Source organism: Quercus robur, chromosome 2, assembly GCF_932294415.1.
Source record: "Quercus robur chromosome 2, dhQueRobu3.1, whole genome shotgun sequence".
Taxonomy (NCBI): domain Eukaryota; kingdom Viridiplantae; phylum Streptophyta; class Magnoliopsida; order Fagales; family Fagaceae; genus Quercus; species Quercus robur.
The window spans coordinates 383619-411495 of NC_065535.1; the positions used below are offsets into that span (position 1 = coordinate 383619).

The following is a 27877-nucleotide window of genomic DNA, read 5'->3' on the forward strand; positions in this document are numbered from 1 at the left end:
ATGGGTTAGTATGACATGAAATTCTAATCAACAAGTAAAGGAACCCAGTTCTAAAACTAAGAGCAACATAAAATCTTAATCCATTAGGTGCCAGAGCAACATATTTGAGCTAATATTCTTGCTGAGCACAATCACAGCAGATTTGCAGTAGCAAAATGAGTACTACAAATTCAGGAAGCGGGGCTGTGTGTATCAAAAAATTCGCTGGGATAGAAATTCATACTAGTTGTCTGCGACTATACCTCATCTTTAGAAAAGATAATTAAACCAAAAACTTGGATAATTTTCAAAATTCAAAAGCAATCAGTAGTCATTGGTCTATACGAGCCACCAGTATTGAAGTTGTCCCTTTTTCGCCTACTCTGTTTTGCATGCAACCACATCAGAAACAATTTAGTATGGGCAAAGTTTATTACAATTCTTTTCTTCCCACTTCTAAATCTACAGCCATCTCTGGCAAGAGATTTGGAATTATTTCTGCAGGTTGCTTGCTTTTCGGAGTGATTTTTGTCGTCTCTCTTTGTAAATAAGGCAATGAAAAAGCCTTCTCCATCCTCAACAGGATCGGTTCGCAGAAGATGTTGAACTGCAAACATAAGAACCAAGCAGTGTAAAGATATTGGCCAGAGGAGGTGTAATCTCTGCGCTCTATCAAATACATTATCAGATTTCATTTTCTGGATAGAAGTCAGCTTATAGGGCATTAATATGCCATCTTAGTAAACAAATTGGCATTAAAACAGAACAGCACTTACAGCCTTCAAAAACTGGGAGACCACGGCGCTGCCATTGGGGGAAGGGAGTTGCCAGTTGAAAACCATATGATGCAGCAAGAGGAAGAACAGATTTTACGACATCTTCATTTTCAATTTGGTGTATGGAACATGTGCTGTAAACCACTCTCTCAACTGCAGGAACTGCCAGCAGAATAATCGTTATTCAGAACGCCTTTTAAAAATACATTTAGAGTACTGTAAAACATGGGTCAAACAGCATAATTGGCGGATCAAGAATTAATGCTTGTTCACTGATTAAGAGGTCAAATCTCAGGGCTAAGATTTCGTGAGAAAGCAATTTGTTACGAAAACCTTAGAGTCCCGACATTTATTTGGATGAGTATATGCAGTGACCTAATGGAGCATATGCAGTGACCTAATTACAAAACTTTGGGAAAGGAGAGCAAAGATATAAGCTTTGAGTGAAACTTACAAGATAATGCATGCATGAGCACTTTTCTCTGGAAAGCCGCAAGCTTGTTCAATCTTTCAGTATCAGTAACATCAGCTGCATGACCTGCAGATTTAAATTAGGAGTTATCGATTAAAAATAGAGGGTAGCAGTGTGCTCCATAGTTTTAACAACTGGATCAAACTGACCAGTTTGACCGGATTGAATGTGAACCAGGACTATATCAGACTCATCCACGTTCAATAGCAAAAATGGTTAAAAAACGATCACAACCGGTCAAGCTGGTGGTTCAACCACCAGAACCAGTTTCGATCATATAAGAAAACACAGTAGAATAATAGATTATCTTTGAAAATGTAAATATCACTTATTTTAAAATCATTATTGCCACATAAAGGATATATTGACAAATTTAACAAATCAGTTATATGAATGAATAACTAAGCTGTAAAAAGTCATTTAAATAAATTAAAAAAACCAAATTTCCATATTTTTTTATTGGTAAGTTACACAAGCACCTCATTGAGTTTTGAACCTATGACCTCATCTTTCATCTATTCTTATAAAATAACAAAGTGTCACCTGAGCTAGATTCATTGGCCAAATTTCCAATTAATTTTCTTTTAGATGAAACAAAATTACCATTTAAAAAAAAAAAATTAAACAGAAATAGCAAGTTTGTCTAACATTACATCCCAATTGATTGGACAAAGTTTCCAAGAAGTTTTCCTGTTCAAAGTCTTAGCTATTACAATGATGTTTCTAACAGCCAACTATTAGCACCTTACATTTATCTTTTTGGATTAGTAAATGGGTCTTAAATCACCTAAGCTAAAATGAGTCCAAAAGAGTTTATACATCACACAATCAAAAAAATCCAAAGAGGCTAATAAAAGTACCTGCAGCATTAGATGGGAGCAGATGGTCCAATCTCACAGAGGCTGTCCCAGAACCAGAGCATGAAGGATCCAAAAGAATCGCACGAACCTACAATGTTGAATTGCTAGTCAGCAAAAACATAAATAGAAGATAGTGTGATTTTGTAGATTCAGTAAAGGGAATTTTGGGAAATTTCAGGACAAAATCTGGCCAGAATTTTTTTAGTCAAAACCAAGTTGAGCATTAGAGGTGAAAACCAACTTATTCGTGGTTAACAAAAGCAGCAATATAGGTAGTAACTTTGTCAGAGTCCAAGCCTGCTGTTTACAGAAGCATAAACCAACCAGATGCCAAGATGTCTGGGTTTCCAAAATGGCCCTAAAATTTCAAAAACCAGCCAGAGCTTTTGTTGATGATACAAACTTCAATTAAGAGACCGGATTAGGTTCCAAGTTTCAGTTATGACCAAGAATTCAAACAACTAAAGGTGAAGACCTTCCCCACCCCCTTTTTTCTGTTTGATATGTGACATTCACGATAGGTCATGTGGAACCTAAAGACCATAACTGTGAAGACACAGCACATTATACTTTACCTTGGAAAAGGACGGATCATTTGGATTGCAGTTTAAGAAATCTCCATGCAGAACTTCTATATCTAAAATCCAGGTTAAGGAATAGCATTTTGTGCTTAGATGAGTGGAAATGGATGAGAAACTGACCCCCCCCAAAAAAAAAAAAGCTTATAAACATAGTAGAATAATAGATTAAAAATGAATCACAATGATCACGAATAGACATAAACAGTTGGTAGATTGCTGATTGTTAACAATTTTGAAACAGATAAGAAATATCAAATAAATAAAGCAAAATAGAATGCCACTTTAAAGATGAGAAAGATCATAAAAGGATACTAGAGGCACCAGAGAGTTTAATGGTCTCTTTTAGACGTATAACCCTTTCCTTATTCAGCTCACATGCTATAATCTTCCCCTTTCCTCTCATAAGAGCGGCAAGGTGGACAGTTTTGTTTCCAGGGGCTGAGCATGCATCAAGAACCTTCGAAGAAAATATAATTATACATTGACTAAACCATCACATCAATAATAAAATAAGATGTCTCATTTTCTCAACCTCACCGGCTAAAGCATGTATAGCAGTGCAGGTGTATAGAAAATGGTGAAAACTACTTCTCAAACAGTTATTTGCCATACAAGTGTTAGTTTTCTGGTTTTCACTAGCATCTTCCTATATAAAAATTTAATTCATGCACATATTTCTCAAGTAAAGAAGGCATACCAAACTAAAACCACAAGGAGGGATAAAAACAAAATTCCACTTGCATTAAAAGTTGAAAATCATGATTCAGAATCCAAAATAAGCTAACCTCCACTCACTGACTTTCTTAAAAAAACAAAAATTTATGCAAATGACTACTAGTATTAACTGATATACTCTAAATGGTAAACTTGTTTCTTTCTTTTCATTCTTTTTCAAGGTAAGCAACACACTTGTTTTCAGATCATGTCCTTATGTATTTCATGGCTTCTCAATTGAAAAGGAAAAAGAAAAAGAAAATGCTGAAGAAATTTGAAGTTGTGGATTCCTAATTTGAATGTAAACAGTCAACGATGGATTCCATCAACATATTAAAACCAAAGCAAGAGAGAGATAAGATAAGTTGATAGCTTGAGTGAAAAACTCAATCATCATTCACCAATATAAATGAGAAGCATTACTCACCTCCCATCCTGGTTTAGGATCAAGAGCTGCTGCCACCATAGAACTTGCCTTCCCCTGTGCAAAAAGATCACAATTTCAGTATAAAAAAAATGTTAAATTAGAACCGCTGCCCAGGTCATGGAAATTTTTTCAGGGGTAAGGAAGCATGATAATTATTTTTCCATGAAATAAGAATCCAAATCACATGAGGGTGCTTTTAATTTTATTTTTAAATAAAATCTTAATACCAGACTTGAACAAACTCTCTTACTTGCATAAAGACACTTCCATTCGTGACCAGAGGATGATTATGCAAGTCAGTATTTGGTGGGAGTATCAACAAGTCAGGAACCATGTTATCCTTTTTAACCTGTTTAAAACACACAAATCATAAGTGATGAAGAAAAACACAACACAGTGAAACTCTAAAAAAATAATTATCCCAGCAATAAAAACAAAACATATATTATTGCATCAAAAACATAGTAATTGTTGAACAAGTAAGGCCATCACGGTTACTATCAAAGAATTTTGGAGTTGATTGTATCCTGTGTTGTTTCTTCAGTTTTAAGTATGTAACATTGGTTGACAAGTGCAAAACATACTGTATATCATAATCCACGAATGTAAAGATTGCAGAAAGTACCATGTTTTGTTGCCCTAATTCAAGTAAGGCTGAATCAACATCCATTTTCAGAGTATTGACACGAACATAACGAGGCTTTGAAATTTCTGCATCATAAATTAGCAAACCTGGTTTAGAAATATTTTCTTTACAAGTAATATGGCATCTGAGTGATTAAAATAAAACAGGCAGATAACTGATTAAGTGGCATAACAAGTTGATGTGAAGCTGGAGCATGAGAGAAGATCAAACCGTTAAAACACATGCTTAACTTAAAACATAAAATGAAGTATATCACTATCAGGGACACACACACACACACACACACCAGGAATTCGATAAAGATCCACCAAATCTTGAGGGGTCTTCACTTTTTTCTTAACTAACAGGCGTGCTAGAGCTGTTTGTAAAGCATCTTTCTGGTGCATCAGAAATTTCTCGGCATCCCCAACTAATGAAACGGCCTGGGTGAGAAGAGTTGGCACAAATATAAGGTGATGATGATATGCACATTTGTTAATCTATTGAAGTCAATGGGAGAGTGTACCTGGCCAAAAAGAATGTCATATGTGATAATGTAAATTAAGTCCTGTTGCCTCTGCAACACCAAACAGTAAAAGTAAAATTAGAGAGATGAGATGATAGAACATATGCTCATTTAATTGAATTGATACCACCTTCCATTTGGCATTGAGAATGGTAGCAGCATCCAAAACATCCTTAATAATAGGAAGATCTGAAAAACAAAATAATACTATAAGTGATGATTTAATTCCAAGGAATTAGGAAGTTGGGAGAGAGAGAATGAATTAAACATTAAACATAAAACATAAAACATACGCTTGAGTGTTTGGCAGACGAGAGCGAAGGTGGCCTTCTTGTTTCTGATACAAGGCCTATATATCAGAGATTTTATGGAGCCCACTGCTTGGCGACGAGCATCGCCTTGGAGGACACTTCCTAATACCTTCGCTGCCTCTCTCCTTGCGAAGTACGCCGACCGCTCCCCGTTGCTCAGCCGCGTCTTCCCACGCCCTACCGCCGCCATCGCTTTCCACTTCCCTGCCTTTTGGGGTTTTCGGCTTGCCTGCTTTACAACTTTTCCGTTTAATTCCCAAACGACGACGTCCTCTTTTACGCTTTAAACCAATCCAAATAAAAAGCAATCCCCTCACCCAAAAACAAAGCTGTTTTCATTTTTCACTTTTCAATTTTTTTTTTTTTTTTTTTTTTTTTCAGCAGTGGTGTTGACCAAGTCTTTCGTAAATAGTATATTTGTGTACGGTTTAGGAATCCACAAACTTCATTTTTCAGTCACTTTTTCATTAAAAATGAATTCGACAGTACTATTTACATATTTAAAAATTATTTTACTCCAATATTTTCAGTTTTTAATTTCAGCAAAATAAGTTCTATTCAAACAGACCCTTTATTCTTTTCAGTGAGCATTTGGTTTGCACGTCTCTTCCCCTTCACTATTCATGGAAAATGAACAATGCATTTAGGCTAAAAAACAATAACCATAGTATGAACAGTAATTTTTTTTTTAATTGTTTTCTGTAAAATACACGGTATCCAAGCGAGTGACAATAAGAACAGCATGTCCCATATAATTTTTTAATTTTTTTGTCAAAAGAGTTAGGATATGTTTGGTAATAGTTTTTATTTTCTATTTTTAACAACTTGTTTTTGGAAATATAAAGAAAAAACAATTTTTTTTGTATTTTTGAAATCAAAAATATATTTGATTAGTTGAAATTAAAAAGATAGTTTTTTTGAAGAAAAAAATAGAAAATATTAAAATATGTTGTTATAGGATTTGAATTCTAATGTTAACTTATTAAATGAGACAGATTCATTAAATTAAATACGTGTTTTTATTGACTTTTGAAAATTAGAAACTGAAAACAGCATTTTGCATGTTTTCAGTTTCCTTCACAAATTGAGTTTTGAGAACAGATTTTGTTTTCTATTCATTTTGGGTTGTCAAACAAGTTTTTTAGTCTCAAAAATAAAAAATCATTTTTGAAAATAGAAAATAAGGAGAAAAAACTATTACCAACCATACATTTATCTTCTCTATATGTAAATCTCTAAATATCTCTATATATTATCTTCTCTATATATTAAAAGGATTTAAAAAGTTAGTTATGACTTCAAAAAATGTCAAAAATACCCCTAATCTGATTAGATAATCCTTATTTTTAAAAAATAAAAAATGGGATTAAAATTGGAATTCAACAAAATTCAAAAAAAAAAAAAAAAAAAACTACTAGAGAAACTTTTTTTTCTAAAAATTAGCATACTCTTTATTTAAATATATCTCAAGCAAGTTTAATACATTTTTTCTCTAAAAATTAGCACACATTAAATCGCGCATGTGATGAAGCTAGTCTCTATATATTAAGAGGATTCAGAAAGTTAGTTATTGCCTTTTTTATTACCAAAAAAAAAAAAAAAAAAACTCTAATTTAATTAACTTATCTTTATTTCTTAAAAATAAAGAAGGGGTTAAAATCGTAAATCAAAGAAAATTAATAACAAAAAGTTAAAAATTCTCTACAATCCCCACCTTCTTCTTAAAAAAAACCATCCCACCTTCTATCAAAAAAAAAAAAAAACTCACTCATAAATCAATTGCAACTTCATTAATAAAAAAAGAATTCTTCTTTCATTTTTTCCTCTCTTCTGCTTTATAGGTTTATGGTCCCTAAAACTGCAAATCCACAATATTCCTTCAGTTTCTTTTTTATTTTTTTTGTTTCATATACTAAATTCTTCTCAATGGTCAAGCATTTCCTATCAAAATTGGTAAGCTTCTAAACGAAAATTATATTATACTTTCTCAACTACATATATTTTGAAATGGATAATTCTATGATTTTTGAAAAAAAAAAAAAGGTTATAAATATAAAATTATGAGACTAAACCTCAAAAAAAGAAAAAAAAGAAAAAAAAAAAGCCTATCGCATGCACGAAGCACGTGTGATGAGGCTAGTCTTTATATATCTCTATACATTTTTCTATCAAAACCTCAAAAAAAAAAAAAAAAAAAAAAAAAAAAAAAAAAGCCTATCGCATGCACGAAGCACGTGTGATGAGGCTAGTCTTTATATATCTCTATACATTTTTCTATCAAAACCTCAAAAAAAAAAAAAAAAAAAAAAAAAAGAGGATTTAGAAAGTTAGTTATAGTTTCAAAAAATGTCAAAAATACCCCTAATCTAATTAAATAATCTTTATTCTTAAAAAATAAAAAATATGGTTAAAATTTTAATTCAACAAAATTCAAAAAAAAAAAAAAAAAAAAACTAGTAGAGAAACTTTTTTTCTAAAAATTAGCATACTCTCTATTTAAATATATCTCACTCATATTTAATACATTTTTCCCCCTAAAAACTAGCACACACTAAACCCAGCAGTTTACTCAATTGTCATGTCTGGTTCCTCGGACCACAAATTTTGGGTAAATTAATACTCCTTATCATTTGTCTAAGTATTAAACAGAACCTTGGTCATGCCTGGCTCCTTGGACCACATATCTTGGGTAAATTAGTATTTTTTATCATTTGTTTAAGTATTAAACAAAACCTTAGTCAGATTTGGTTCCTCAAACCACCTACTATAGGTAAAGTAACACCTATTTTTGTTTTGGTGTGCTATCAAGTGGATGATCAGGTAAAATTGTAAGTAAATACATGGTACACCATTATTTAATGTTAAGAGGAAGAGTCTAAAGCATATTTGGCAATGCAAGCAGCTTGTTTCAAGCATGGCAGGTATGTTTTTGAAGCTAAAATTACTCCTTATTACAGATTATAGGCTTGGAAGATTTAGTCTGTCCTGTGATTGATGGTGTAAAGGGTAGCAACTATACCACAACTTGTATGGATAATTGTTGAAATCAAGGGTGTGGGTATATCCCAAGTTGGATGAAGCTATGTCTCATTTGTATGTCAATTAAGTGCAAGGTAATGCAATTGTTATATTAGAATTTACACAAGTACCAAGAATTTAAAATAAAGCTCATAATTGTCATTAAGTTGAGCCTCAGAAAAGGCAAAATGATTACAACTTTGAAAATTTAAACAGTCATTACAAAAAAAAAAAAAAAAAAAAAAAAAAAAAAAAAAAACTAAAAAGAAAAACTGCTACAAAATGCGTCTAAGCATTACTTGATCTTCAGTGGGGGGTTTTCCTTCCCTGTGGCCTTGGGGGGATTAGCAGTTTCAGCAGTAGTAGAGGCCAGACATTTTCCCTTGGGATCATCCTTAACAGGTACGGGAAGGGTAGCAAGAACAATCTCTAAGTGTTGAGAAGTCTCTCTACCCTTAGAAGGATCTTTAGGTGCAACTAGAGGCTTGGTGGTATCAAGAACCACTCCCTTGGATGGGCCTTTTTCTTTTTCTTTTTCAGTGGCCTTGACTTGTTCTGCTTCCTTAGGAGGACTGGTAGGGGAAGGGGGAATCTTAGCCGGGCTGCCCTTGTCTTCATTTGCCTTATTGGAGACAATGGCAACCCGAGGGCCTAAAAAGCTTGAAGGGCCATAAGCACGAATTGCTAGGGGATAGTAGACATTTTCTACTCTCCTAAGGGCAGAGGAGGCCTCAACCCCAGTCTGGTTGAGAGCCTCTTTCCACACTTGGAGGCAGTATGTCCTACCCACCCCTGAGATCTTAGCCTTGAGCACCTCTTCGGTCTTTGCTACTCCCACATTGTAGCCATCCTACTCGGCTTAGTCCTTGGCCTTTTTGGCCTCTTCAAGTTTCTTCTTCAGACTCGTGATTTGCTCCTTGGCTGTTAATAGCTGGTCCTCAACCTGGAGAAGCTGCTTACGTTGACTCTCCACTTGTCTCTCAGCTCCTTGCAGGGCAGCCTTGGCGCTTTTCTTGTCCCTGTCAGCCTCCTGTAGCTTTGTGGTCAGCTCTTGAATTTTCTTTTCTGCCACGTCGAAAGCATCCACAACTACGACACGCCTCCCTTCCTCTTCCTTCATTTGCCTATAAGAGAAGTTTATCATCTCCTCAACCCTACATATGGCTTGAACAACTTGCCAAAGGAAGAAGTATAATTGTAAAAAGAAAAAAAAAAAAAAAAAAAAAAAAAAAAAAGGGAGAAAAGGAGAAAAGGAGTGTAATTTCAAACGAAAGAAAGTTGGTTAAAGGACTTACCATTGCAAAATCCCTCTTCAAGCTAAGGAACACTTCATGCTTCCTTATTGACCTAAGGTCGGCTATATCAGAAGGCAGAAGTAGCGCTTGCTCCACAGCGTTGGCCACGTATCCAGCCCTGCTCTGCTGGAAGTCCCTGATAGAGGCATCACTGGGAAGAGAAGCTCCATCTAGCACTATGGAAGGGATCCAAGCTGAGACTTCAATATGATGGTCACCCCTCCTATCTATGATAGCTCCCTCACTAGAGGATCTAGTTTCTGTAACTCGGGCATGCTTGCCCCCTCTATGGGGCTCAGCTTCCTTGGATGGAAGATTCCTTCTCTCTTCCAACACCTCCTTTCCCTTTGGGTCTCGCTTCCTCTTTTTGTCAGCGAGATTAAGTTGGGAGGTCTGGGTAGAAGGTAGGGCAGGGGCTTTGGGTTGAACTGCTTTCTTAGGCACGTTGCCTCCAGTGTGGGATTCTAAGAAGCCAAGGAGGCTTGTTCTCATCTTACACTATAGCACCATGGCGTCTGGAACAGAAGGAGCTTATTGAGTATAACTTACTAAAGCTGGAGGGAGGTCACTGAGGTCAGCAATAGGAGGTTCCGAAGATAAAAGTTGGTTAAAAATCTCAAAATCATCCCCGGACTTCGAGATTTCAACTATGTCCTCTTCTTCTTCCTTAATAGTTATTTGGGAAAGCACTGCTTGCTTCTCGACTACACGCAGGGAAGGCAGCTCTACTTGCTGTACACCTTCTGAAATAAGGCCAGGATGAGGAAACCAGGAACGACAATATTGATTTGGTGCAGGCGTGGGTCTCTCGCCTTGATCACACACTTGTATGCTTAGAAGCTAGATGAGAACAGGGTGTAGCCGAGGATGAGGTGGGCCGCTCTTAATTGCCTGTCGGTGTGGACAAAGATTTCTGCCTTGAGTATCTTCGTCAAATCAGGTTCATTAACAAGGCCAAAGTTTGGAATAGCGAAATGCTTATCTGCAAATTCATCAAAAACCAAAAGTATTGTTAGAAAACATCACATACAAAAGGAAAGGTAAATTACAGGTACAATGAAAATGTTGAGCAAATAAAATGTTAGTATGAAAGGAAGGCATATTGTTAGAGTAATGGACCTAAACCTAAGTACCCCACCTGGTGTACCCTCTCGTGTTGAGCAGTGGAGTCCATCATGCCACTCCCCTGAGATGATTAAATAATCCTTGTCCATACCCTTGTTGGACTCAGGGAGGCATGATATGAGCCTAATTGAGGGTTCTTTAGTTTTTAAACAGTATCCCTACCCTGTTAGTTTATGGCGGTTGTAAACTCAGTTAACATTGTGATGGGTGAGGTTCACACCCATCTTCTCGTTGAGGGCGTCAACACTACCTAGGATCCTATCCATATTTGGGACACATTAGGTGGGGGCTAATCTATGAGTTATCAGATAATCCCTAGTGACTCGGCCCATGAGGATTCTTATCCCTCCCTCTTTGAAGGCAATAATGAGGATTACTACTTCTCCTTCCTACCTTTTAGTGTGCCACTCCCTTTGTTTACAGTACCAATTAGAAATCCCTTAGGGAATTCGGTATTGAGCCTTAAAACTCTCTATAACTTTCGGGGTGTCTACTAGGTAAGCGAATCTACCCATATGAAATAAAGGTGGGAGGTAACAAAGAGACAAGGTAGAATTAGAGGAGCCGGGGAAGGAAGGGCTCTAAAATGAAAAGAGACGGAAGAAAAGGAGAAAATACTAAAGATGATTTACAGAAAGGAAGAAAAGCTCCTTGGACTAGCTCTTGAGTTTTGAGAGTGCAAAAAGTGAAGCAGTCGAAGCTTTTAGGTGTTATATATATGAGAGGGAAATATAAGCGAGAAAGTTCCCGCTCCAATCCCCATAAAATCTCTAGCCATTTGATCTCCATTGCGCTGTAGAACGTGGGGCGCATGGAGCTGCAGAAATTAAATGCAAGCGTGTCCCGGATGCCGAGACGTCAGGAGCATGCTTCAAGTAGTTGAAAAGACGTTTGCACAGACAGAGATGATGTATGGTAAGATTAGGGTAATTGCAATAATATTGAAGTCCCTATTTTTTCCTCCAAGAAGCAAAAGATGAGAATTTTGAGGGGCTATTATAGGGAAAATAGGGTCAGAAATGTATATTGAGCCATGGGCCCTGTCCGAGGACACTTAGTAGTTCGAGGACAAAGGAACATTGATGTAGAAATGCGGGCTAGAAAATAGTGGAAAGTGACTGGTCCTAAGAGTTTGGGAAGGTGGTCTGAGGATAAATTCCTCCTCGGCTATGACAGTGCAGAGGTCAGAAGGGTTGACCTCCCATTAGCGTTTCGGGCAATTCTACTGTTAAGGATAAGTATTAGGAAGGAATGAGACATGGGGAAGATAAGATATATCTGAGAAAAGGCTGCTACTACCGCATTAAATGCTATATAGCTAACTCTCTGGCTATATTAATGTAAAAGTGATACCTAAATAGTGATGTTCAACCTTACAGCTACCTCTAAAAAAGTTTCAGGAAGGTGTTGATGGGACAAGGACAGGAACCAGCCATCAAATCCACATGTGAAGGGTTGAGATAGAGAAAAGAGAGGTAATATAAAGGAGAGGAATCCCATTACATGGAGGGGATGGAAAAAAAAGAAAACACCGTAGCACAAAGAACTGTAACTGTAACCAAATCTAAGAGAAATATAGAGATCCAAGTATTACTCTACTCGAACACTACCGAAGAAGAATTTCTTTTCACAAACTTATTTTTTCATTGTTTTTCTTGCTTTCTTAAATACCTTTGGTCCATTATGAGTGTTATCTGATTCATTGAAGCCTAGTTGTTAGCCCACTCTCTACAAATTTATTGTATTGGGTTTTTTGGGCCTTAAGCCATCTTTTTGGTGGGCTAAGGATTCAAGGCCCTCCCCTACCATTATAATGTAATTAAAAACTAATTTAGGTTTTAATTGAGTTTAATCTTTAATATATTATACTATGTGCTAGTTTGGATGGCACTTAAGTGCTGCGTTTGCGTTTTCACTCCTTTGTTTATTTTTTTATTTTTTTTTTCCAGCCGCAATAGTTGACCCGGTCTTCTGTGAACAGTGCACTTGTGTACTGTTCACGGGTCCCACAAACTCCACTTTTTATCAACTTTTTCATTAAAAATGGGTCCCATAGTACTATTTACACATTTAAAAATTATTTTGCTATAGTGTTTTCAGTTTTCAGTTTTCAATTTCAGTAAAATAAATTCTATCCAAACAGACCTTATATGATTTTATGATTTTACGAAACCTTGTGTTGGTGATAAACTGATAAAGTGATAATATGTCAGCTGAAATGGTGTGCCTTGCGTATTGTCATCAATTATGTTCCTCAGTCCTCCGTGTTCAACGCAGACTAGAAAAATACAAGGGGCTTCTCAAAAAAAAAAAAAAAAAAAAAAAAAAAAGACAAGAAGGGAAAAATAAAATGGTCCAGAGTAGAAAATTCCTCCGTGTTCAACGCAGACTAGAAAAAGACAAGGGGCTTCTCAAAAAAAAAAAAGAGACAAGAAGGGAAAAATAAAATGGTCCAGAGTAGAAAATTTATCTAGAAAACCCATTAACATAAGCATACACTGTGGGATGAGGCTTCGAAGAAAAAGGTTTAATCTGTTGGATTAGAGGAATATTGGACTACGACTTGGCAGATGCCAAATAAAGGCTATAATGCCAGGCAGTTTGGAATTAGACTTAATATAATAATTAACCATACCATTTTGATTTTGATTTTTTTTTTTGAGAAAGATACTATTTTGATTTTAATCCTTTATATAGTAATATAATATAGGGAAATCCTAACAAATATCCTTCGAGTAATGGTTAATAATTAATTTAAAGAAATTTTTTATGGGGGAAAAAAAAATTAATGTTTTAACAATTTTTTCAATTTTTCATAAAAGTTGTGTCAAAACTTTTTTAAAATGAATTATTAATCATTACTCTAAAGACATCTGTTAGTATGACCCTATAATATACTATATACTATCTTTTAGTTATTGAACCTATAAAAAGTAATATCATTAATTAGAGTCATTAAACCAGCTTAACAATTTCAAAGTTTAATTGATTGTCAGCGAAGGCCATTCGGTCAGAGGACCATCCATGATGGAAAAGGCGAAAGCAATGGAAGAAGTTGCCTACTTTTGAACTTATTTTTCTACTCAGCAAAAAAAAAAAAAAAAAAAAAAAGAAGTTGCCTTAAAACTTCGGAGTTAAGAAATGGACTGTCCTTGTTTGCTGTTGACCTATAATGAGCTTAGATCAGTCTCAGTTCCATTGTATAGTATTATATATATAGTAATATATCCATAATGTAGGAAGAATATTAGTAAATGGAAAAAGTTTACCACTAAATCAATTCGGAGGAAACTTCCTTTAACTTAGTATGTAGTAATTTAAAAGACTATACAAATGTACCTTTAGTCACATGACATTTTTAGGTTGCATTTGGTATGACTTAAAAAACTAATTTATTCTATTATTTAGCTTATTTTTGCTACTGTAGGAATGACAGGCTCAGAAGTGTATGTTGGGCCGTGGGCCCTGTCTGAGAACACTTATTAGTCTGAGGACAAGTAAACGTTGGTATAGAAGTGTGGGCTAGTGAATGGAGGAAGGTGACTGGTCATGAGAGTTTAGGAAGGTGGTCCGAGGATAAATTCCTCCTCAACTTTGACGGTGCAGAGATCAGAAGGGTTGACCTGCCATCAAGAGCAACGTTTCGGGTAGTTCCACTGTTAAGGATTAAACATCAGGAAGGAATGAGATAAGGGGAAGGTAAGAAATATCTGAGGGAAAGCTATTTCCATTGCATTAAATGTTCTATAGCTAACTCTCTGACCACATTAATGTGGATGTGATGCCTGAATAGTGTTGTTCAGCCTTACAGCTACCTCTAAAAGTTTCAGGAAGGTGTTGATGGGATAAAGACAAGAACTAGCCATTTGATCTACACGTGGAGGGCTGAGATAGAGTAAATGAGGGTAATATAAAGGAGAAGAATCTCATTATAGAGGGGTATTTGATAATAAAGAAAAAAAATTGTAGCACTAAGAACTGTAATTGTAACCAAGTCTAAAAGAAATATATATACCCAAGAATTACTCTCCTCGGACATTGTCGAGGAAAATTTTTTTCGTACAAACTTATTTTTCATTGTTATTCTTGCTTTTTCACCATCTTTGGTTCATTGTGAGTATTTTCCAATTCATTGAAGCCTAGTTTTTAGCTTACTCTTTACAAATTTACTGTATTGGGCTCTTTGGGCCTTAATCCATTTACCTTTTGGGCTGAGAATCCAAAACCCGCCCTTACAACTACTATTCATGAGTCCCATTACACTTTTTGGTACTATTCATGAGTTCTTCTACTGTACTATTTCAATTAACTTTTACTTTTATTTACAGTATTTTCAGAAAAAAGTTTTCAGTTTCAACTAAATAAGTTGTTTCTAAACGGACAATTAATAAGCTATTTATTTTGTTTAAATAATACAAGTAAATAGTCTTATAAATTGATTGGGGAAGATCAAAATAAATACATCATTTAAGAGGAAATGAGTAAGCCACATGCCGCCTTAAAAGCAAAATTGTAGTGATGTGGGACAAAATCCTTAGGACCCTTTAAAGGATTTTTATTTTCTTTTGATCAATAAAGAGGAGAGTAGTATAGTTAAAATTCGGCTTAGGAAGCTATATTTTTATGTTTGCATTTTAAGGCCAACAAACTATATGTTAAAAATAAAACAAAGAAACGATTTTATGTTTGCTTTTTAAGGCCGACACACTTTTTAGAAAAGAAAAAAAATTCTAATAGTAGTTCTACATCAAGGATCCAATTTGTCTAAAGTGAAATCTCTATTTCACATTGACAATTGACTATATATTCTAGCTTTCACATATACTGCAGTAAATTAATTCTGTAACCGGAAGAGATCATATGTTATATCTTGTAAAATATATATATGTAGAACGAGATGAGAAATGAAGAAGAAGAAGAAATGTGTGCATGTACACGCTTCCTGTTGAAGTCAAAATCTCCATAACAAACATGTGCATTTTGTTACAACGTGTTTGTGTCGTGTGTGTGTTTATATATATGAATTCAAGTTTGTCACCTCACCTGACCCTCCTGCAGCGGCGCATGTAAGATAATGTGGGCAATGAAACAAGGTATCACAGCTTAATTAAATCTTTTATTTTTGATAATCCACAGCTTAATTAAATCAGTATCACTATCACTATCACATTTGACTTGTACGTATTCTTCTCCGTTGTGAAGGGGTTGGTCCAAGGACTCCAAGCACGAGACTCTGCACCTAAATTCACACAATCATAGCTTTATAAGTCTACAAAGTCTACCCCAAGTCATCCTCACCATGCCCCACTCTGGTCTTCACCAAAGGTTTCATTTTTTTTTTGGTTATGTGGCACTTCTCTACTCAGCATTAGCTTTGAAGCTTCCTACCCTCTCATAGGAAGCTGACGATGAACCCACCTCCTGAATCATTAACCATGGAGCTCGCCTAGCTAGCTAGGTGCTTATATATCCCATTTCAGTTTTTATAACTACAATAAATCAAAAACAAATGCTTTCAAGCTTTTGTGTTTATTTTGACACATCAATATGTCTAATAACAATTTTAAACCACCTGCAGACTTGCCTGAGAGCAGAGAGTATGTCGATCAGTCCAATTTTGAGTTTTCCGAGTATTTAACATTTGATGATTGGCTTGATGAGGAGGATCCAACATCTAATGCTTCTGGGTCTACTCATCAAAATCCAGTTCATCAAGCTAATGAAGTGAGTGTGTTTGGTGGGAGTGAAAGCCACGTTGAAGGGTCTAGCAGCAGTAAGCAAAATTTTTTATAAAGTCAATTTTTTTTCTTTTTCTTTTTTAGTACAAATATGGCTCTACACGCCACTGTCATTGAATATAAACATTATTATTCTTCATTCATTATTTCATTGAATATCATCTTGAGCTCTGGTCTATGTATGGATGTATCTTAATTACCATATATAGGAGAAGCTGGAAGTGGACGGGAGAGAAGGGAAGTTAAAGAAAGGTTCGCCTTTAAAACAATATCAGAGGTTGAAATACTGGATGATGGATTTAAGTGGAGGAAGTATGGGAAGAAGATGGTGAAGAACAGCCCAAACCCGAGGTAATAACTACTACATATTGATAAAGTCAAGGGTTCTCTAACAACCATTTTAACATCCTAGTAATTATAACTTTTTTTTTTTTTGGGGATAGAATCCTAGTTAGAACTTAATTTGAATAACAATTGCTAGCTAGAATATATTACTTTATATAAATTTAAAAATGGATTTGCTTATATATAAAAAAAAAAAAAAAGGATTTGAGCATCAATAATTTTCTTTCAAGAAAAACACTAGTGATGTTCTAAATTTGAAATAATATCCTATATCTAATTATTTCCCATCCATATATTAAAAAAACTAAAGTTCATCCATAAAATTTTATCAATAGAAACAAATTAAACTTATCATTTTATACTTTGTTCAAGTAAATTAAACTAACAAAAAGATTATACTTCTTTCCAAATATTTCCAATCAATTAATAAACCCTGGTACTCTCGTTTAATTTAGTTTTATCTATACTAGGCTCGAGTTTTCCAAGCTAGCTAGGTATGCATCAAATCAAATATGATACGTTTTGCATTATGTTAGACATATAAATAAACAAAGTTGGTGCATGAAAGGCCCCTAAATTGTGACATATATTTATGTAAGATGATATCTTAATCTTATTATTATATATATAAGGCTATAATGAACACATATATTTATATTCTGTGATTATATTTATATAGGAATTACTATAGGTGTTCCATTGACGGATGCCCTGTGAAGAAGAGAGTTGAGAGAGACAGAGACGATCCAAGGTATGTAATAACAACATACGAAGGCGTCCATAACCACGAAAGCTCTACTTAATTAGCTCTGTAAAAGAAGTGTAGAGTACTATTGCTGGAACTGGAAGAAGACTCACATTAAGTACATATATTGGTACATCCAGTCAACACTAAATATCTGTATTGTGGTTTCATTGCTAACTCTCTGTTATATTTATATTTTTGTAAGCTAAGGGTACCATATATGTCAGTGTCAGGCGAGTGATATGGGCCATACTTTTTTTTTTTTTTTTTTTTTTTCTTTTTCTTTTTTGAGAATGATATGGGCCATACTTTGTACCATGATTATCTGCTCATGTACAATCAAGTATTTAATAATAAATTATAATATGTTAGAACCTTGACGTTGAAATCTAAATTTGGTGAATTACCTTAACAACTCACGTAGAAAAGGGGACTCCAGCACTGCAGCATTTTTCTACTCTTTCTATTAGTAGTAGTTGCAGTTTTTTTTTTATTTTTTTTTTTATTTTTTTTTATTTTTTTTATTTTTTTTTTTTTAAGAAAAAAAATTAAGCCAAATATACAAAATAGTAGTTAGTGTTTATTATTATTATTATTATTATTATTATTATTAATATTCCAATAGAAAGTTAATATTTAGAATTGTTTGTGTTAGTGTATTGATATTAACATGCTAGCTAGGGACTATTCAACTAAAAAGTTAAACCATTGATTAACCGCGCAATCTCTCTCTATCTATATATATATATATATATATATATATATATATATATTAATAGCCAAAACTTAGAGAAATTTCAATTAAATTTTCAATTTTACACCATATGTTCCATTTAATTTTTAATTTTGTACCAAATGAATTATTGATTGTAAACATCAAAGTGTCCAAATCCGAGTAGATTCTTAATTGGACTTCAATTGAAGTCCAATTTTCTGCTATGTGTCCATCTAATTAAATTTTTCATTTTTGTGGCGAATGATTATTAGGTGCAAAAATCGAAAAAATTTAAAACTAATTAAATTCTAAATCATATATATATATATATATATATTAATAGGCAAAACTGAGAGAAAATCCAATTAGATTTCAAATTGGAGTTCAATTAGAGTCTAATTTTGCGCCACGTGTATTATCTAATTTTAAATTTTAAATTTTTGTGCCAAATTAGTTAATTCAGTGTAAAAATTTAGAATTTAATTTTGCGCCACATGTCTCATATATACAGGGGAAATTATACTTTACCACCGTAAACTATATCTCATGTTACACTTTACACCCTAAACTTTTTTAATGTACTTTTTACACCCTGAACTATGACTTTTATTACACTTTGTACCCCAATGTTAAATTTGCTATTAACTTGGATGGAAAAATATGATATCATGTGAGAAGACCTAATTGACCATCTTCTCAATGCTTTAAAAACAAAAGATAAGTTACACTTTACTATCATAAACTATACTTCTTATTATACTTTATACCCTAAATTTTGAATTTTCATCCAAGTTAACAGCAAACTTAACGGTAGGGTACAAAGTGTTAAAAGAGTCATAATTAAGGGTGCAAAACGTGCATTCGAAAAGTTTAAAATGCAAAATATAACATAAGGTATAATTTAGGATAGTGTTAGGGTACCTTTTTTTATGCTTAATTTTATTTGAGTACCACCTATTTATTTCCAAACACGACTAATAAGTTATTGGGTTTTCCTAAATATTTTTTACTCTATTATTATGTTAATCACAAATGTTTCATATCTCATTATCTAAATTGGGTTATGATATAAAATATCACAAAAAAACTCAAAAACTCATATTTTATCCAATTTTATTATCATTATTTAGCTAAACCCAAAACCGGCCCTATGAACTCAATAAACACATCCTATTCTATTTAAAACCCAAGAATACATATGCTTGACAATATTTGAAAAACCCATGATTCAAATCCATGGCAAAACAATTTTATCAATGGAATTCAAATCCATAATCAAAGCCCATGGTTTAAACCCATGGCAATTTATTTATTCAAAACCCAATTCACATTAACAATATCAAAACTCAATTCTTATTGGCAATATCAAAACCCAATTTCTATTGGCAACATAAATCTCAATTCTCATTGGCAATATCAAAGTCCAGTTTTCGCTGGCAATATTTAAAACCCAATTCTCATTGGCAATATCAAAGCTCAGTTCTCGTTGGCAATATTTAAAACTCAATTTTCATTGGCAACATCAAAGCCCAATTCTCATTGGTAATATCAAAACCCAATTTTTATTGGCAACATCAAAACCCAATTCTCATTGGCAATATCAAAAGCCCAACTTAAGTTGGCATTATTAAAAGCCCAAGCTAACTACTTGACATTATTCTATCAAAAGCCTAAGATTATTAATACTTGGTAAAATACTATATCATAATTATTTCACTTAAAAGTCCAATAATGAACAATACTTTAGATTCTTAAATACATTATTGTAATATTACAAGCTCATGGAATTTATGAATTATCTATTCTCAAAACTCATGGCAATCATTTTATAAAAGCCCATGGAAAGTTATGATTATTAGACCCATGACATTTATTTATTTCATATTATAAACTCATGTTCACTATCTGTCTTACATCATAACATTCATAATATTTATTACCGAAACTCATGGCAATTATTCATCCTACATGTCCATTATGATTATCTATAGAGAAACTCATGAGAGCATCACATTATTCCATTATAGTGGTTGTTACCATATTTATTTAAAACTCATGGTAAATATTATTCTCAAGAACAATATTGGAGGTCATTATTTAAAAAAGCCTCAAAGAAAATATCATTTACAAAGTAATCCATAGTAAAAATTATGAGAAACTAAACAAGTTGTTATTTAAAGCCCATGGGAATTAATACCCAAAATCTATCATAAATATTTATTAAAGTTCATGGATTCATTTTATTTCTACTAACAATTAAAGCCCATGAGGAGTAAAAAACCTATGACAAAACATGTCTTTAATGCCCATTTTGTAGGCTCAAGAACCTCATGAAGTAGGGAACAAGCCCAAGCAAAGAAAAGGCCATGTGGCCCAACTAAAAGTGTTGAAATGGAGCAAAGTTCCAGCCCAAAAAGATCCCCAGCAAGAGGCTTGAAAGTGGGCAACCAGCCCTTATTCATCCCTAACCAAAAAACAACTAGAGACCTCTACAAGAGAACCAAGCCTTTGAAGATGAACTAAGGACTGTCCCATCAGTTTTCTGCCACCCTCTACCTGACGTGAACAATACCGGAGGGCTGTCATATCAGCTGAAGTTTAAAGGATGATGGAACTTCATCATCTTCCTCAAAACTGTATCTCCAACGGAAGGAAAGCTGAAACCAAGTTATCCAAACCTCAACAAATTGATGCTATAAATGTTAAAAAATTTCAAGACATGATTCATGTGCCAAGCCCATGAATTCTAAAGGGAAAAATTTAGGAACATGTGGTTTGGAGGGTATAAAGGGATCTCCAGCGGAACTCTCTGAAGTGGACTTAGAGTTTGACACCTGGCTTGGGGTGTTGAATCTTACTTTTTGGGAGACCAAATCTCAGTTGCAGCATTAGGATTTATTCCTGATACACGCCTTAATCCCATTGATTAGGCTCAGTCCCAGAAATCCTGGCATTTAATGCAAAGCACTCTAAAATCCCATCATTACCCAAAGAAGCAAGGTAGCCCCTAAAGTAAATCTCCTACTTTTGACCAAAAATCCCAGGAAGATTAACCTTGATTCACTACCTCTGATTAGTCATACGTTTGTTGGATTCTTGTTAATTAATACTTCTCTAAAGTTCCATAAAAAAAAACATACACACCTCAGCCCATAGGGGGATAGCCACCCTCTCTGAAACTTTTGGTTTGTTTACTACTTTGCTCGTGGTTTAACTTCCCTCAAGCTCACCACTCATCATCTTTAGCCCACACTCATCTAATCTCAAATACTTTTTTCCCCCTTTCACACAATCACAACCCATAAATGGCTCTCAACTAGTCATAAACAACCCACCACTCATAAAAAGCCTTAATCTTAGTATTAATTCCATCGCACTCACTCAAAATGGCTCACATTCACCTCAGTCATGCCTTATAAATACACACTCACCAAAATCTTAATTACTTGCTGCACTGAGCTGAGATATCTCTCTCTGTTCATTCCATCCTATTCTTCCTCTTTTATTTGTAACTATATAGCCTTTAATCCTTGTTTATTATTATTATGATGAAAACCATAATGTTCTGGATACTATGAAAGTTTTCCCTTATGTTGACTTAATAATAATAAGGGAAACATATGATTTTTACCATGTAAACACACTTATTAACCTATAATTACTCTACCGCTAGAGATAATACTGTACCGCTAGAAAACTGATTTGAACTATGATGCTGTAAGATGACTAATAATATAACAAACTAATAACAGTAACGTGTTTATTGTGCTTTATTGTTGTTTTCTTGTTAGGGTGCAGCCTTTATCTTTTGCTTGGGCGGACTTACACAACACCGAAAGTCTTTGGGCTTTATTTCAAGGGCCCATCAACAGATAGTAAAGTGAATTTTCCCATATATATATTAGATTCAAAATTGAATTTTATTTTTGTTAACTTTCCATACAAATTAAATTGTTTAGATTTTTGCTATTATTTTTTCTTTGAACTAATGAGCATATTTTTTATACTATTTCTATTAAGATATTTTGTATGCTAGGATCTTGAACATAACAAATTGTAATTGAGTTGAACAATCTCATGCATCTATCTTCATTCAATTTAGGAGATGCTATTGGACCAATTTATTCTTTTATTTTCTATTGTATTTCGTAGAATTTCACGGATAATGATTGTGAATTGATATTATATATGTAGTATCCAATAGTGATTTTCAAAATTATGTACATAGTAGCAGTGTAATGAGAAACTTGGTGTAACCAATATTATAAAAATTGCAAGAAAAAACTATTTTAGTACTTCCAAATGTCCTGATCAAAATAATATCCTATATGTTTTATAACTCAAGGTCCCAAGTTAACATCAGTAGAACCACTACAATTCATCATTCTTGTGCGTAAACATGAGTTACATACTAGTATATATAATGAGAAACCATTACATATTTTAGAAATGTATAATTTTAAAAAAACATATGCTAATATCATGTATAATTTGAACATCTTCTAAAAAAAATCAATTAGAGTTCAATTTTACACCACGTGTCTATCTAATTTTTAATTTTTGTGGCAAATGAATTATTGGATGCCAAAAATGAAGAGTCTAAATCCAATAATATATATATATATATATATATATATATAAAATGAGAAACTATTACATATTTTAGAAATATATGGTTTAAAACGTGTAAGATAATACCATATATAATTTGAACCTCTTTTTTGAAAAAAAAAAAATAATTTGAATAGTAAAATTGCGATTATTTTTAATTGTACCCGGGCTTCATACTTGTGTAATATTATGATAGAAACATATGTTTCGTCCCCACAATTTGAGCCAATTCCTATTTTAATTCCTGAAAAAAGCTTAAACTATTAAGTTTAATTAGTACACTTTTTAACTTATGGTTTTTATATCCTCCATTGGGTTACCCAAATCGCTCCAATATTTCATAATGTTTCTGTTAAAAAGTTTATCAAAATAACTTTTCAATCTCTTTTTAATTTGCTCTTCTTCTACTAACACTCTTTGAACTTTATTTTTAATGCACCGGACATCATTCAGGTCTCTTGTTATTATTTCCATTGTCTTAGAAAGTTCATAAAGATGATTTTCTCCCTCCTCCTCCTGTTTTAGTGATCCATCATTTCACTTAATATTACATATGACATCTAATCTATAATGATTGTTTCTTACACTAAAACACAAATTAATAAATCAATCATTTTACAGATATAACTTTTTTCCACAATAAATTCTTTAATGTTGTGGCCACAAGTAACACTCAGGGACCTACCACTTGTAACCACCACTTATAATCGACTACTTAAGCAATTAATTATAAAATTTGTTGGGAAAAAAAAGGGTGTCCATAGCGTTATTGGTCATTAATTTCTTTTCTTATGTAGGAGAAACTCAGTTTCAAATCCTGATTTGAAAAACCAAAAAAGAAAAAGATAAGATAAGAAAAGAAAAGCTAATCGAGTTACCCGGAAATCACAAATATCAGACTAAAAATATTAGTTTATGGCAAATTGTGCCACTGTAGTCTGTATAGACATAAGACTACTCGGTCAACTTAGAAAGATTGCCGAGAAAAGCTTTTATCCCACCATGCCTGGCCCTTTTAAAGAAAAGGTCGGTGGATCCACGGCCCATATTAACATTCCAATATAGGATTTAACTTAGAAAAAGTCAATCAGAGAGATAGAATAGAAATCCAATGAATTTGTAAAATTGCATGAAGTTTCAATTAATATCTTCTAAAAAAAAGTTTCAATTAATATAAAAGAGAGTAAATCAAACTTACTTTCATTACGCTTTATAAAGTAAAGAAATCTTGTCCTATTTTCTATAAATTACATTTCCTCTTCTAAGAGATTTTGATTTGTATAATTGATACTCTTCGCAACCATTTACATGTTATTATAAGAATAATGCTAGATACAAAATATTTTACCAGATTTCTTTGCAACCATTTTATTTTTTTATTTTTTAAATAGAAGTCTCAAGAAGATAGAGGGAATTTTTGACATTTTACCAAACATTAAGTTTGTAAGGACCGGATTTGAGTCCGTAGCCCAAAGGGTGGATGGACTTAGACCCAAGAAGCCCAATACAATGAATTTGTAGAGAGTGGGTTGGAAAAACTGGGTTTTAATGAATTAGACAACAAATAAAATAGGTTTGATGACAAGAAAATGAAAATAGACAAGTTCAAACTAAAGAAAATCGTCCTCGGCTCAGTCCGAGAAGATCAGTTTTTATATCTTGATTCACAAATGTGATTACAAGTGCAGTTCTTGATTGCTACAATGTTTTTCTCTAAATTTACCGATCTCCTCCTCATTAGGGGTCTCATACATTATATACCTCCCTTCGAATGATCCTGTCTCCACTTGTCAGTCGTCCAAGCCACTACTTGAGTGCTTGTCTTATCGAACACCCTCATAGGTCTTTTGTGAGTTGGGGTGGCCAAGGCAATACTGTTCAGGGGTTTTCTCTACATAAATGCGGCTAGAGAATTAGCTACAGAACATTCAATACAGTGATAGCAACTTTTCCCTAGATATTTCTCAGCTTCCATCTTGTCTTGTACGCTCATAGTATATATCCTTATCAACAGAACTTCCTGGAACGTCACTCTGGATAATAGAACTTTCCTTCTGACCCCTTCTTCGCTTAGCTGAGGAGATACTCCTCCACAGCCTACCTCTTCCGACCTTTCCAGTTATAAATTACTTATGAAGTTCAAAGTCTTACTCCTTCCTCATTGTTATCAGCTTCCATCTTGTCTTGTACGCTCATAGTATATATCCTTATCAACAGAACTTCCTGGAACGTCACTCTGGATAATAGAACATTCCTTCTGACCCCTTCTTCGCTTAGCTGAGGAGATACTCCTCCACAGCCTACCTCTTCCGACCTTTCCAGTTATAGATTACTTATGAAGTTCAAAGTCTTACTCCTTCCTCATTGTTGATCTGTTCTCAGACCATTGTACCTCCTCGGATAAGGCCCAAGGCCTAATATATACTTGGGCCTGCGTCCCCACAAAGTTAAATCCGTAAACATAATTTACCCTACATAAAAATGTAAGTTTTTTATTCAAATCCATATATATATATATATATATATATATATATATATATTATATGCCCATTTTTATATAAAGATAGCGCTAACTATTCTTTTTTTGATGAACATAGCTAACTATTCATGTAATATGATCGATCACATGCACATTATATTCATGATGACCACAATAGATTTTTTCATCGTATACGTATATGTATGGCACCGTGGTACCTAGATCCATTTGGGCCTTGAATTCAGACCCAGCAGCATGGCCCACATCCCTAACCTCTTTTTACCCAAAACCCCAGCCCGAACCTGCACAAACTGCAAGCCCAAGTTTCATCACCTGACCCTTGCTCGACAAACCATTCCTGAACAGTAAAGAAAGAATAACGTCCAAACATACCATCCATAGCATGCCCGGTAGCGCCCAAGGAACACCGTTGCCGGGCATGCCTGCCTGAGTTGGAACTAAGTTCCAAGGCCACATTCGCCACATTCCATTCCCACCTAACCGTCCACTTACAACTGATGGTATTGGACCTCCAATTGTACTAACAATGGTAGTAATTATGATCTCTCCACTAATCTAGAGCTATAAATATGAGAAGATGGGAAAAGGAAAGGGTTGTTGAAAGGTTCTCAAGAAAATAGAGAGTAGAGAAAAAGAGTGATTCAGAGAGAGAGAGAGAGAGAGAGGAGCAACTACATTGAGTCTCTGTGCCGAGAACAATCCAAAATAGAAAATCCTAAGCTCACATTACAAATAAGTTGTGAGTCCAAGTGAGATTAGACCCAACAGTCTCACTTCCGGCGCGCACAGTATATGAATCTTATCATTCTCAAAGCCCTAAAACCATTTTCAGTATATTTTTCAAAGGCTTGATATGTAGCTAGTTGTGTATTACACTTTGTAAAACACGCTTATGGTTGTATATGAATTGATTTATTTATAAAAAATTAAAGCTTAATTCGGAAAATAATTTGTTTATGTTTGTTTATTTAATAAACAATTCAAGTTCAAGTTCACGTTTATAGTTAAAAAAAAAACACAAATCAAGCTCAAATGTGATAATGTGTTTATGTATGAGATTCAATTTGAGCATATATTTATATGCATACATGTTTAAAAATATATTTTGGATTTGATTGTATAAATTAGTAAATAAATTTATAATATATTAAGTTTTTTATTTGTAATTTATTGATAATATAAAAATACATTGGATGTGCTTGAAATTTATATAATAAAATACTCTCATATTTGCATTTTTGGCCATACTTTTAAGCTATCTTGTGACTGATTATAAAGAATCTTTGTTTTATAGGTGATAAAGGTTTTACATGATAAAGGGAATTAACGAAAGAGAAGGAATAGAAAAATCATTGAAGAAGCAATTCACGTGGAAGTTAAATGCTACAAGATGGGCCCAAAGTCAACCCGAACCTTGAAGAGATCTAGTGAAGTAAAGAAAAAGAAAAGAGAAGAATGAAAGAAAGCCCAATCCAGGCGTGATGTGTAGTAAGAATAAAAGAAAAGAAAGATTGAAAATTAAAGAATGAGAAGTGAGGCCCAATTCTAATGTCCTGGACATGTGGCCTACAACTAATAATAAATAAAGTCCTTGTTTGACCTGTACTGAGAATGTGTTAGGCGGCTTCTCTATTTTAAGAAGTAAGTTTGGTATCACACATTTTGGCACAACAAATGTCACAACTCGCCACATGATGGGTCTATGTGAGAACACCCTTCCACCAACCATGTGGCGAGTTGTGGCATTTGTTGTGCCAAAATGTGTGGCACTAGACTTATTCCTCTTTTAAGTGGTATAGGTCGGTCTTTGTGTGATATATAAATATGAGCAAACGATCCTATCAAAAAAAATAAAATAAAATAAATAAATATGAGCAAACAATTGAAAATAGAAAGGCTAGTGCTAGGGCTGAGATGCAAAACAGAAAATTGGAGTAAGAGGTAGTATTACATGTGGCTTCTCTGTACCTTTTCTCCATAATAGTATTGTGACTATTTATTTCTCTATTTTATTTGTCTAGTTTAATGTTTAGTGTTTTATTCTTGTGTTTTATTTCAATTACCACGAGTAGCTAAATTTATAATTAGGGTTGAAAATGAAACCTTGTTAAAGATTTAATTTTCCCACAATAGTTGTTCTTTAATGATTTAAATTGTTCTTGCTACATATCAATTGACTAAGATGAGATTTAAGATATGAGTTCAATCATGTTTTTCTCATGATTTGAGATTTGTCTTAATTAATTGAATACTTAGTTTATTATTTCTTGATTATAAACTTGGATATCTCTTGTGATTTGTTTGTCAACAAATACAATTGATGATTTGATTTTATACCTAAGAAGCGAAGAAGAGCATGCTTTAGATATTTAAATAGAAGTTTCAACGATAATATTTTCCATGGTAGCAAGATTGATTTCTAGATTATCATGTAGTGGTTGGAAAAAATTAATGATTGTAAATATATACTAATATGAATTAACAAGGTAGATTCTAAAACCTCAATTCATTTCT

At 33.7% G+C, this 27877-nt stretch overlaps 2 protein-coding genes across 3 annotated transcripts; one reads left to right on the forward strand and one right to left on the reverse strand.

The window, feature by feature from the left end:
• Positions 1-57: 57 nt before the first annotated feature.
• On the reverse strand, positions 58-5551 carry LOC126707694 (25S rRNA (cytosine-C(5))-methyltransferase NSUN5). The gene is made up of 13 exons (XM_050407549.1): positions 5254-5551; positions 5091-5149; positions 4961-5011; positions 4742-4877; positions 4435-4520; positions 4060-4158; positions 3810-3863; positions 2981-3125; positions 2663-2724; positions 2088-2175; positions 1210-1293; positions 756-917; positions 58-586 (listed from the first exon to the last, which is right to left on the reverse strand). The coding sequence occupies exons 1-13, from the start codon at positions 5459-5461 to the stop codon at positions 294-296; spliced, it is 1527 nt and encodes a 508-aa protein (XP_050263506.1). The 5' UTR covers positions 5462-5551; the 3' UTR covers positions 58-293.
• A 10628-nt stretch (positions 5552-16179) lies between these two features.
• LOC126707709 (probable WRKY transcription factor 50) lies at positions 16180-17917 on the forward strand. Of its 2 annotated transcripts, none has more exons than XM_050407581.1 (3): positions 16180-16482; positions 16657-16798; positions 17484-17917. In XM_050407581.1, the coding sequence occupies exons 1-3, from the start codon at positions 16257-16259 to the stop codon at positions 17593-17595; spliced, it is 480 nt and encodes a 159-aa protein (XP_050263538.1). In that variant the 5' UTR covers positions 16180-16256; the 3' UTR covers positions 17596-17917. The 2 variants fall into 2 exon arrangements, with proteins under 2 accessions (XP_050263538.1, XP_050263530.1); XM_050407573.1 differs by having other exon boundaries at positions 16184-16482; positions 17472-17917.
• The last annotated feature ends 9960 nt before the right edge of the window (positions 17918-27877 follow it).